At 31.9% G+C, this 13,027-nt stretch overlaps 1 protein-coding gene across 2 annotated transcripts; it reads right to left on the minus strand.

Moving 5' to 3' along the window:
* Positions 1-2,601: 2,601 nt before the first annotated feature.
* Positions 2,602-8,329, minus strand: LOC125858050 (DNA-directed RNA polymerases II and IV subunit 5A-like). Of its 2 annotated transcripts, none has more exons than XM_049537724.1 (5): positions 8,195-8,329; positions 5,847-6,057; positions 5,356-5,535; positions 3,620-3,733; positions 2,602-2,933 (listed from the first exon to the last, which is right to left on the minus strand). In XM_049537724.1, the coding sequence occupies exons 2-5, from the start codon at positions 6,045-6,047 to the stop codon at positions 2,808-2,810; spliced, it is 621 nt and encodes a 206-aa protein (XP_049393681.1). In that variant the 5' UTR covers positions 6,048-6,057; positions 8,195-8,329; the 3' UTR covers positions 2,602-2,807. The 2 variants fall into 2 exon arrangements, with proteins under 2 accessions (XP_049393681.1, XP_049393682.1); XM_049537725.1 differs by having other exon boundaries at positions 5,847-6,054; positions 8,195-8,284.
* Positions 8,330-13,027: the final 4,698 nt, after the last annotated feature.

The raw sequence follows: 13,027 nt of genomic DNA on the forward strand, positions 1-13,027 counted from the left end.
GTTTTGGATTCTTATGAACCATTTACTTGTGATTTTGAAACAACCTTATAACCATTTCCAAAATTTGTAGTCTTTAACAAATCCTATTGAGTTCCTAAGCCACTCTTGGTTGAAGCTGATTCAACTTCCCCCAAACAGCCTTTTTACTACTTCTATCTCTCAATGAAGAGAATTTTACCGTTCCCAACTCAAACCAATTAAAGCCTCATCCAAATTACTTTTTTTTGGCTTCCTCTGTATATGCAGCTTCCTAGTTTACCTTATAGCAGAAGAGAACAGTGGTTAGGCCTTCAGCATTGTATCATTTAGCAAAGCATTGAACATCAGCTGAGATGAACTTTTGAAGCCATATGTAGATTTCATCTCCTCCAACTACTTCGATGCTCTGTTTTGTAAGTCTCATTCTATCAACTTTATACATAACTCATTACCCTACGCACTTGTGAGTCAGCCCTTATCAACTTCTCCCCAGACTTTGACATCCTCTGGAAGTGTTTGTAAATGGCATTGTGAATTTGTGATCCTCTAGGTAGTACCACTGAGAATGATTGAAGGCAAATGGGACATATTGTGATCTTTCCTTCTATCTGAAGCAAGTTGTTCAGATTACACTAGGAGGTTTTTGTTCAGTTCATCACTATTTTTTAACTAATTGACAGGATACCTTGGTTATCAATGTTTTGTCAGTGGAATTGTTTCTTTCATTTGTCATATTAAATAGGCTTAAGTCTGTTGGTTACTAATTGTTGGTGAATTCTACAAAGTACAAAGATGTTCACTGATTGCATTTACAGATAGTGTCTTGCCTCAGATGGTTGTCAAGTTGGTCTCTTAGTTAGCAAGTATGAGAAAAGATTGTATATTTTGATCATGCCATTTTCAGTGTCAACAATCATTTGGCTTCAAAGCAGAAGGGCAACAAGATAGCTTGCTCGGTCGTGTGTATGTTACATTTTCATGGACATATCTGTGTGTTTTTCTAACTCCCTACAGTTTTGAGACAACATTTTTGCATTCTGTCTACTGTCTAGTTGATGTGCAATTGCCAGCTTTGCTTTTTTGTAAGAGATCACTTTTACATAATGTGGTATATCTGCTTCTGGATTGCTATTTTGCATGGTCTGTGTTACTCATGAGAGCTGTAGAGGCTTGTTTCTGTTACCAATTTCTTATTGTGAAAAAAACTAGTTAAGTAATAGACCTTTTTCATGTTTTCTCATTGATGCCTGAAATAAGAAGCCTATTTGGATTGACTTCTGGCTTTTAGCTTATAGCTAATAGGCCAACCATAAGTTAGAAATCCTACCTTAGGATTTTTGACTTATTTTAAATATTTTGGCTATAAATCAAGTGCTTAAAAATATTTTTTTGTTTCTCAAATAAAAGTACTTAAAAGTTATTGCTTAAAAACACTTAAAACAAGTCAATTTAAATAGAGTTTAACGGCCTATGCGCCTCTAAGTAAATGCCGATAAACGCTTTGCCATATGTCATGCAAGAGAGATTTTAACACTTGAATGTTATAGTTCAGGGGTAACGAAAATAAGACAGTTTAAACATGAAATTTGCAAAAATGTGATAATTTTAAGGGTCTTTTAACCATCAATTTTTTTTTAAAATATCTAAAACAGTCATTATTAAGTTATTTTAATGTTTGGCAGCATACAAGCATAGTTATATGGACTTTGCCAATGTGTTGAAAAGTGTAGAATAGCGCATGAGGTTGTGGCACACTAATTAATAAAATGGAAGAAAATTATGAAGCAGTAAAGTCAGATTTTTTGGTAAGAAAATTCAAAATATAAAGAAAAAAACACACCAAGAAGTTAAAGGATTCAACATATACTTTTATATACATTAAAAAAAATATTGATCTTATATATACAATGCAATTTTTGACAAAAGAGGTTCAAATGAACCCCTCAGCTCCTTCCATTGCGTAAACATTTGATAAGTATACTCTCTTGCTTGGCTCTTTCCAAATCATACATAATTCTCTCTAATGTGCTTATAATAAGTTTAAACCTCGACTTTCCATATGTTAGCAATATAACATAATAAATCCCTTAAGTAAGAACTTGACTACCTGTTTGAGGCGTATTGGGTTTATGTTAGAATGGGTGTTCCTCTTTATATATATATTACAAGTTTACAGTCAAAGTTTATATAAGGCATATAATGGGGACCTAACCACAAATAAAAAAAAAATTGTTGAGTACTAACTAAATAGATTTTGCAATATACTTCTTTTTGTCATCTAATTTATCTTCGTCCACAACAAAGTTAAACGATGGAATCCATAGTAGACGATGAACAAGAAATCTCAATTAAATATAAATGGTGATTAACTATCACATTAGCTTGTATATTATAGATTTAAACTATCATAAAATTTCGCGCCCCAATGAATTTATCATGTTCAGACTTCAGACTCTTTTTATGCTTAATACGCCAATGATTAATATAATGTGTTAATGATAGAACATGATATAAATAAATTGGGGATGATTTAACGACGGGTTTGGTGTTTTCATAAGAGGGGAGAGATAATTTCATCACAACATTAGCAATTAGGAAAAGCAGTAGAGGGAAAGAAACAGGAAAGGCTAAGCTAACAAAAAGATGGTTATCGATTCAAGAACGTAAAACGTCCTTGTTTTTACATGGTTAGACGGGGTAGAGAAAACTTGAGATTCTCAACCCCTCTTTTTAAGGGGGAAAAGCAGAAGAAAATAACTAACAACTACACTACTTGTCTCTTCTATCCACTGTTTACCTTTCAACCGGTGAAAACATCAAAAACTAGTTCAGACCACATAACGGTAAGTAACATAACGCCCTGCAGTCTCACTTGGTCTAATAATTTTCACGACTTGGCCACGTTTTAGCCCGTAATATCTAGCAATTGGGTCGGTGATCTGAATCCGAGGAAGCTGTTTTAGCAAAGAAAATATTACGTATTCAATCAGGTAAGTATAGTAATCAATCTTGCCTATCTAAATAGCATAAATCAAAACAATGGCAATGGAACCAAGTTGATAGGTAGAAACAAAACAATCAGCCAAAAGGAAGAAGCAGAAGATAACAAGGCCATGACTGTGATGATCAACAATGCATGCAGGTCGTTTTTCGATATATCTGTGCAAGCCTCTCAACTGGACACTAGTTCCTTATAAAATTCCCCTCAGACAAACCCCAATTCATACTAGAAGCCCAGCTGTAGAGATGTATTTACATAGACAAATAGCTATTTGATACAAGGTTTCGATCATCTTTCACATAAAATAAGACGACGCAAAGAAAAAAAATGCTTAAATTTTTCTATACGACTAAGGGAACAAGACAGTTTCAACTTTAACACTATCATGAAGAATGCTGTTCTATCTCCAATTATATCCCTTCCAACAAGCTCATTCCCAATGGGTTGAAAGGGAATACAAAGCCATTGAATTAATTATTAAATTGGTTATTTCTCGTTTATTCCATTCTTTCACTCTTGACCACCACTAGCTCTACAAAAATGGCTTCACCATTATGCACGCAACACGTGTCTCCTGGTTTTTAGTGTATTATATGAGGTGAAAAATTTAGCAAGTGAAGTAATATTACAAAGACGAACCTGAGTTTCTTTCACAGTATATCTTTCCAACAAGGTCTTCTTTTCTTCGGGAGTAAGTGTTTGGTGCTCAGGAATTAGAACATGGTTTTTTATGTTTACCAACATCTCTGCCTCCTGAAACATGAATCATTTATCTTGATGATTAAGAAGATTAAGCATTCTAAGACAAAATATAGCTATCAATCACTTAAAGCAACTAAACGTTTAATGTGCATATTAGAAGCCAAGCGAGCTCACAGATTTTCCAAATCAAACAAATAACAAACGTGTCACCCCTAGAAGAGTGTACCAAATAACCCTTAATATGAGTGAAAATTCTAGCAGAATCATTCTCTATCAAAATCCATACCAGCTTCGAATAACATAAAATTGCAGAATCATTCACAACAGATAGCTTTTTCAAACAAGTAAAGTCACTATGAATGGAACATTGATTTGTCCGTATGATGTACAATAGTCTTAAGCCATTCTCTTGTGGATTATGAAGTCAAGTACATGTTATCTAGGCTGGTTTAATTCATAATGGCATATAAGCTAGTTTATTAACTCATATACTTGAAAAGAGGATTTGGATTCTATTATCATTGTAGCTTTGAGTTAGAATGCGCTAAATAAGGCACTCTCATCCTTGAACTACCTCTCTCCTTTTCACTGCTTTTTGGCCATGGGCGGACTTGGCAACCCCATATGGCTGCTAGGCATTTTGGATACGCCTGCACATAGTAGGAAGTAGATTCTTACACTTGACAATTGTCTTTGCACTTTATTCTAATTCTAGAAAAATTTGAACATCTATCCTTGTGAAGCTTGAAAATGTCATCAATGGAAAGGACCTGTAAACTTATCTTTTTAAAAAATATCCAAGAATCCCCTGCTTTCAGCTATGAAGCTCAGTGGTATAGACACCAATATCCCCCTCCACACTTTTGAAAATTACACTTATTTGATCCATTGTTCCTAAGCAATATCTCACAAGTGATAAGACAAATTCTATTAGGAACTAGTCACAAAAGACTCTTGTTTAACATAGATCTTGATACATTGAAACTCTGGATATCAATGTTAGGAAAAAGTGTATCTTAGATATAAACTTTTCCAAGTTAGGACACACATTGAAGACTTCCTTTTGAGAGTGCATCAACAATACGCAATTCAGAACTATATAACGTTATCTGATTCCTACATTTTAATCATATTAACCATTCACAGTCTCAACTCTCAATGATATCTTTTTTAATAACAAGCTGCCACCACTAGCATACCACACCACAGATTTCTATCCAATAGCATTAGCCATGCAACACAACAGCAAATTGGAAGTACAATGAATTTCAACACTTCTCCAATGAAACAAATAATTGAAGTGCCTCCACCCAAAGAATAATAATGACACTAATTATGAGAAATCCCAGAGGACATGCTTCCGCTCCAAACACTTATCTAGGGTAACGTGAAGTGGCATCATCATTATGCCATTTTGATACAAAGATGGTCCACTTATCAAAATACAAATGGCATTGTAACAACATATTGTCTCTCTGATTTTGGTGGTCCTACTACTTAAGTAGTATCAGGTGCTCAAATGAATGGTAGTCAGACCAAAATCAAAGAAACCAAAAAATAAAATGATCACAAAACTAGGAATAAACTAAGCTCCTCAGCTATTTCATAACAATTTCAATCCTTCGTTCAAGTAGTAAGAACAAACTAAATAGAAGAAATAGTACAGTAGTCACCTGGAAAACCTCCAAGTGGAACTTTGTAGATATTTCACTTATGCAGGTACGAGCGAAGGGAGTCAAATTTTGTTGTACAATCAGGATTGCTTGGAAGACATCTTCTTTTTTCATGCGCTCTGTATAAGTTTTCATGGTCTTAACACCAACCTTTGGCTCCTCCGGAAAGAACACATATATCTGGAATCAAACGGAAATGGCTGAGACATGGGTAGCAAATAATTATGAAATCCTTAGGTATACAATGAAGAGACATTGTACTAACATACTAGTAGACAGGGAATAACTTAAGCCACAAAACCTGAAAAAATCAAATTTGTTGCTGGAGAACTAAAACAAACACCGAATATTTCATCAATTGAAGGAAGAAACAGTTTTACCGATCATCAATTTTTGGAAACATTAAAATACTTAGACAAGAAAGCGGTGCACTTAAACTGACAGTAACCATAATTACAATTATGCAAGAAAAGGAAATTGAAAGAGCATACTTGATCAGAACTGTTGTTACGTTTGGCTTTCTGAAGTACAAGGTCTTCTCTCTTCATGTTCTCACCATACTTCTGAAGGAACTCATATTTTGACATATTTATCTCAAAATCTCCAACAAGGTAGCCCCTATCAGACAACATTTCCATCAGTGTCTTACGAACTCTGAAAAGTCTTGAGAGCTCCTCCTCTGATAAAGTCATCTTTGTGCTACTAAATTCAAAACAAACAAAAAAACAATTATCATGGTAAAGAATTTGGTAGAAGTCCTAGCTACAGCTAATACTCTGAACAGTGAACACTGAATGCATCAGACAAGGATTGCAGTATGCCACCTTTGTAACGACAAACTTTGCCCAACTTCCTTATCTAAAAGTCAGACTCCTCCAGCATGGTGGTTAAGATTTTTTATAAATCTCAGTACATTATGCATGGACAAGACAGACAGAAAAACTATATTGAAGACACAAAAAACTTCTCTAATGAAAACTGTTTTATTTTTAATAGCTTCTGTTGCGAATAAAATCACCAATGCAAAAAAGACAAGTTCAACAGCAATGGTGTATAAGTTGTTAAATTATATAGCATATGTGATACCCACAAATTTCCTTCTTGAAACTCTCAATTTAAACCCAATATTGAGAGAGGCTGATTTTTCATCATAGAAAATTGAAGACAATGTTCATTTTGTGGTCACTAGATCAAATCATAAAAAAGTAAAATCCCACAGGAAAGGGATACAAATTTCTTACAATCCCATAGGAAAGGGATGTACGTTTCCTATCTTTTATTTTCTGATCAGTAACGATCGATCATTCTATCAATTCGCACATGAATAACAGCTAAAGATCAGTTAGAATATGTTCTAATATGGAAATGTAGGCTAAACGTGAGGATGTGAAACTAGCACTTGAAAGAATCATGTGCGAGGGGAAGGTCCAATAGATTGCATCTCAACTTCAATCAATATACTAATTTCGGATGCATAGTACACAATATTGGGGGGGCGGGGTGTAGTCAGCGATTAATGGTACTTAATGCATAATCTGAGCATGAGTTCATGATAAAGTACAAAGAAGCACACAAAATATGAGAAGCAATGACCAACTGAATAATCCAGACAATTTAACATTTTTCATCTCCATAGTTGTTGTCCTCCTAATAATCCGTCATGATCTTCTCCATCATAATAAACCTTGCCATAATTTTCATCACCAATTGAATCACATCAATGTATTTAGTTGCAAGACACAGCAGGGAATACAAGTCTAACAATAATGAAGATGTACTACAACCGCATACACATACCCTCGCGACAGTGTAAGAAAGAAAACAGTCCTCGCCCATATCCTTTTTTGAAGAGGAACATGACCATACCCTTTTCTGTTTCCTATTCTAATTTCACCTTCTAGATATTGATAACCTTACAAGTCTTGTTTTAAGATAAAAGAGGATTTTATACAGTAAATTAAGCATCGTTTTGAATCTTTTCCAACTTCAACAGGTACTTGAGTATAAATTCTTTATGGGCTAGCTTGCACACACCTCAACTAATTCACCGGGTACCTGTTACCTTCCACCAACGCAGATACCATGTGACTCTATCCACCCAGGCTTAGACAAGAAAATAAATAATCAAAGTTTTTTTTAGTTTTTTTTCTACTCGGCTAGAATTTGACTTGTATTTTCGAACATCATCAACCATTCTTTTGATCACTAATAATAAAACAATATTTAAGCCTAAAAGTATCAATTCCTTTGGTAATTATACAATACAATACTGGCTGAACAAGGGGTCATTTGGTTGAGAACAAGTTATCCCGGAATAAATTATCCTGGGATAAACTACTCCGCCATGTATGAATGATAACTTATCCCATCACCAAGCTATAAATGGTGTGACAAATAATCTCAGGATTGTCTAATAACTCCACCCAAACGCACTATAAAATAGTCCTTCATTTTATACATGGGATTATTATAACTTATACGTCACACCAAACGACTCCTTACAATTTAAAATCAAACTCAACACCATCCTCCCATTATTCAAGCAAAAAGTTCAAAACACTTATTTTCAAGAATGAAAGATCAGCATGATAACCAATTGCAAATGCAGCTCCAAAGTCCAAATCATTTCCACATTCAATTAAGGCAGCGATATTCCTTGTACTTCTGAATAAAATTACGTTGAAATTTGCATACATAGAATGTATATATAGAAACAAAGAGAACGAAGATAATACACAGAAATGAGAAATTTTACACAGACGAAAATTCACAGAGAAACTGAGAAAGTTTCAGCAGAAAAATGAGAAAAAATAAGGGAATTATATAAATTAAAAAGCACCTGGATAGTATGTATGAAATATTGAAGAACCCTAGTTGTAGAGAGCATCGGCGTGAACTCTGTAATTTTATAATTTTTTTTTCCTTTAAATTTGACACGTTTTAAGGGGCAGCAAAAATAACTTTCCAACATCTATTTCCTCTTGCAAGGAAAAATTCAGAAAAAATACATAACTATCTAATTTATATCCTAAAAATATAATTCAAAACATAAATTATTAATCTTTTGTCCAAAATTCAATTTAATATACAATGTTTTATATTCGGTATAAAATAATATTCAAAATTCTCAAATATAAATAATTTAAAACTTGATATACAATATGATACATCTAATATATAACGTTATACAAAATTATAAAAGATATTTAAATACATTAGAGGTGTTAAACATTGCTTATTAAACAAAAAGCCGACTTCCTCTTTTATTTGATTCAAACACCAAATTCATCCATAAAACACTTTAGAAACTACAATAAATCACCTAAAATTTCAAACTTAGGCTGCTCGATACATAATTAATCTTTTGCAACAATACCCACTCGAAATAAAGTGCATTTGCAAAAACTTAATTTTCAAACTTTGAAACTTTAATACACAATGTTTAACACCTCTTATAAATTTGAACACTAACTCTCCACTATGAGAAGACATATTTTCTGCACCTCACAAGACAATTCTATGAAATTCCTCAAATTTAAAACCTCTAATTCCACAAACTCAACAGATCGATCTAACATCTAAACACTATGATTTATAGTTGTTATGAAATTAGGCCAATTCGTGTAAGCATTGGAAATCTTGGCTATATTGTGTAAAGTAATTGTATGGGTTGCACTTTGAGATAATTTTCACTTTGATTTATTTGTCTTGCTTTCATTTTTAGTATATTTTAAAAGATACTGTTCTTTTTTCTTTTTGTAACTCTTTTATTTCAACTTTTTATATATTTTGATACATTCAACATGCTTTTAATTTAAGACCACAAATATCATACCCACTTGGCCATAAACATTGCAATCACCTTTTGAGAACTTTTTTGGTCATAAAATTATCTAATTTTTACGGCCAATAAATAATTGTTGAGTTCATTAAAAATTAGGGGAAAATGTCTGAAATATATCTGAATTTTGATCAAAATTGTTGTAATAATACCGAACTTTAGAAATGACATTTTACCTCCCTGCAATATTTAATATATATTTTAAAGGTATATATATATATTAAATAGTGCAGGGGGTAAAAGGTCCTCCATAAAGTTTGGTATCATAACAATAATTTTGGCCAAAATTGGAGTATTTTTCAGACTCTTTTCCCTAAAAATTACTTCAAACTTTTATATTTTATAAACAAAATCGTGTTATTTATGACTCCAACTAATTATATCTACTCTTTCCCCTCATTGTATACACTCTTAATCTAAAAGTGTATGCTCGTCGTGAAGAAATGTTTATAAAATGTGAGAAGGTTATATTAAAGGATAGTTTAGTTATTACGTTGTTATTTTTTATTTTTTTGCACCAATAAATTTTCATAACTAATTGTAATTTGACAAATTGCATTAGTTGGTAATTGTATTATTAGTAGTTTTTATTAAATTATCGTGCTATAGATTTTGGATAGTGTATTATTAAGATCACTACAATTTAAATCGCCTAAAACAGTCATCAGGCCATAATTTTTTCCAAAATAATGGGCCGATGCGTTGTCTTCTTCCTCCTTCTCCTTCTTTACTATTGTTGCTGCTTCGTCCTCCTCCCTCTTCTTCTTTAAAATTCGATGTTTCGCAAAATACTAATCATTTTGAGCAAATTATATATTAGAAGACTCAAAACATCGAGATTATTTCATATCTAAAATCTGAGATTGTATAAAGGAGATTTTGAGTTGATCGGAAATGAATAGTCAATGTATACTTCATGTATTGTCCGTGTATATTTTATATATAGTTAAATTATATTTAGTTTTCTCAGTGTATTATAATGTATAGTCAGTATATAATTAATGTATAAGTAAATTATATTCGACTTTTTAAGTGTGTTTGACTATATAGTTTTTATATATATTTTATGACTTTTGGTATTTTTTATGTAATAAGACATGATTATATTTATTGTAAACTAATTACTTTATTTTATATATTTAAAACTAGCCCTATTTTAAATTATTAACTTATTGTGACTTCTGATATCTTTTAGGTAGTTTTTAAATTTGTTAATTATATTTCTAAATATTTGAAATTGTATTTTAAAATTCACATCAAGATTTGATAATTTTAAATTCATATATTAATAGATTTATCAAAAAATAGATAGTGGTGGAAATTACGGTGCAATAGGATATTTGATTAGTTTCCCCTTTAATTTAAGTAATAAATAACGAAGATATATTTGATCCTAACTATTAACAGAAAATAAATTTGTTTCATTTCCTATAGCTCAGAGCACATTTGACACTTTAATCATTGTGGCTTTCAATTTTTAAAGAAAAAAAAAAGTTGCAGTTACATTTGAATACGCAATTAAATTAATTAATTCATAAATGATATGACCAAATACGTGGACTATGATGTTGAAATTGAACAAATCATTTCAATCCTATATCTGATTAGCTAATACAGTAAAAGGATTTTGGTGTTGTCTATTTTATGACAATTCTTAATTATAGTAACGGATAATAATGAAATTACAAAGAATAACGAGTTGTTACAACTTTAACTGATCGTACTAATTATTATAAATAGTAATACCTAACAACTAATAATGTCAACAATTTTTTCTTAGGAGCATTAATTTCTGTAGATGAATTATAAGCAACTTATATATTTTTGACTTTTGGTCATTTTGGTTTACTTTTTTTCTCCTTACTTTAGTGTAGTTATAGATATGCCAATTTAAGTTCAAACAACTTAGAATTATTTTTCTTTCTTTCCATTGGACTGACATTTTTGCAACTAACTATAGATTATAGGTGTCAATATAATTGCCTAATTTGATACCCTTCGGGTGGCCCAATGATTTGGGCTTGAGACTTTCATGTTGGAGGTCTCAAGTTCGAAATTCTTTCCTAGCAAAGTAAGGGGTTTGCCTTCTGGGTTGAGCTCGTCGCACCAGGCTTGCCTAGTGCGGGTTACCTCTCCTATGTGATTTGCAAGCTATTGCATAGGAGTGAGGGTTTTATCCTGTGCGCACCAAAAGGATAGCGACTGCGGATTTCCTTGTCATAAATTTTTTTATATAATTACCTAATTCGTTTAAGTTTAGATGAATTATTGATCCATCCACTTATTAGTTTAATCTATTTCAACTTTTTAAAGTTGATTTCATATGCAGTTTAAATTTATTTAAGAAAATCTTGTCAAAATATTTTCAATTTTTTTTCCTTTCTTATTTGATATGTTGTATTTAAGATCATTTGCACTTTTGCACATATTTTGTGTTGATCTTTATTTTTTGCCCTCAAGATGAGATATAAGTTTATGTTTTTGTATCACAATATTTCGTAAGTTATGTCCCCCAAAGAGCTTATACTCGGTAAGCATAAGTTTGCTTGCTAAGGACAAAAATTAAAAATAAACTCATTTGAAAGTAAAAAATTAAAGACCAACTTATTTAAATGGCAAATCGTATTCGCCTTATATACAACCGAAATGAAGCAATAAATAGTTTATAATGTACTATTTTCTTTTAATATATAAAATAACAAATAAAAGAATTAAAATTTAGTAAGAATTAAGCGGATTGTGTTATGAGTTATGATCCACATTTTAGACCAAGTAACGTTAGAATGATTTGTTATCTCTTGTATTCATATTAGCAAGCCAGAAATAATAAAAAAAGATTAAAAAAAAAAAAAAAAAAACTATCCTAGTCCACATAACCTAATGTGTGTCCTTAAGACCTTCAAGTACCCAAAGTTGTAGATTAATTTCCCCCAAGATAAAACATATTAACCATTAAAGAAGTAGCGGTACCTCAAACTTTGATAATTTCAACGAACTCAAGAAGATAGCAACGAGATCACACACACAGACACGATCGATTGATTGATTTTGTTTATAAGAAATGTATGCAGAAGAATTAGAGAATTTGATATAGAAAAATGAGAGAAAATCTCAATAACCAACAAATGGTAGTATGAAAATGTGTTAATTGTGCCTTATCGAAAAGGTCACAACTCCTTAGAAAAGAGACAACATTTCAGAAAGGTCACAACTCTTTGCAAAAGATATAACTTTCGAATGGTCACAATCTTTCGTAAAAGTCGCAATCCTTCATGAAAGTCACAACTCTTCACTTACTATTCACACCTTTAAAACCCATTAATATTATTAACTCAACCTATTTTAATCCCGTTTAAATTCGATGAAAACAAATTTCACAAATGACATTACACATTAATTGTGTCCTACGCAACAACACGTATACTTCATCTTTGGTCTTCACCCATACCCACCATAGCCTTTGCTACCACCATCACACAACCCCACCACGCACTCCACCCCTACCTCTCATAATATTCTTTAGACTACTAATACATATGTTTAGAATAATATTTTTTGCTTATGTATTACACACACATAATATTTTTTTTCCTAAAGAATATTTTCCTCCACTGATCAATACAACTTAATTCAATGAGTGTATATCACTTTTTATTAGATGTCACTATAAAAGGTAGAAGTGATTGCTAAAATCACTAAATTGAACAAATGGACAAAATTAGTAAATGTGCTCTCTTTGTTATTTTTACTTTTTGCTATTTGATCAACTCGCTCAATTACTTATTCAACCAACTCGATTATTCTGGGCTCCTTGCAATGATTTAACTTCAT

The sequence above is a fragment of the Solanum stenotomum genome, chromosome 3, assembly GCF_019186545.1.
Source record: "Solanum stenotomum isolate F172 chromosome 3, ASM1918654v1, whole genome shotgun sequence".
Taxonomy (NCBI): Eukaryota; Viridiplantae; Streptophyta; class Magnoliopsida; order Solanales; family Solanaceae; genus Solanum; species Solanum stenotomum.

What these genes read in the sequence shown, in the direction of transcription:
- LOC125858050 (XM_049537724.1), bottom strand. Translation starts at nt 6,047, where the DNA reads ATGACTTTATCAGAGGAGGAGCTCTCAAGACTTTTCAGAGTTCGTAAG. An exon ending in GTAACAACAGTTCTGATCAA is followed by an intron (nt 5,536 to 5,846) that starts GTATGCTCTTTC and finishes GTTTGATTCCAG; the next exon opens with ATATATGTGTTCTTTCCGGA. An exon ending in ATACTGTGAAAGAAACTCAG is followed by an intron (nt 2,934 to 3,619) that starts GTTCGTCTTTGT and finishes TTGCTAAAACAG; the next exon opens with CTTCCTCGGATTCAGATCAC.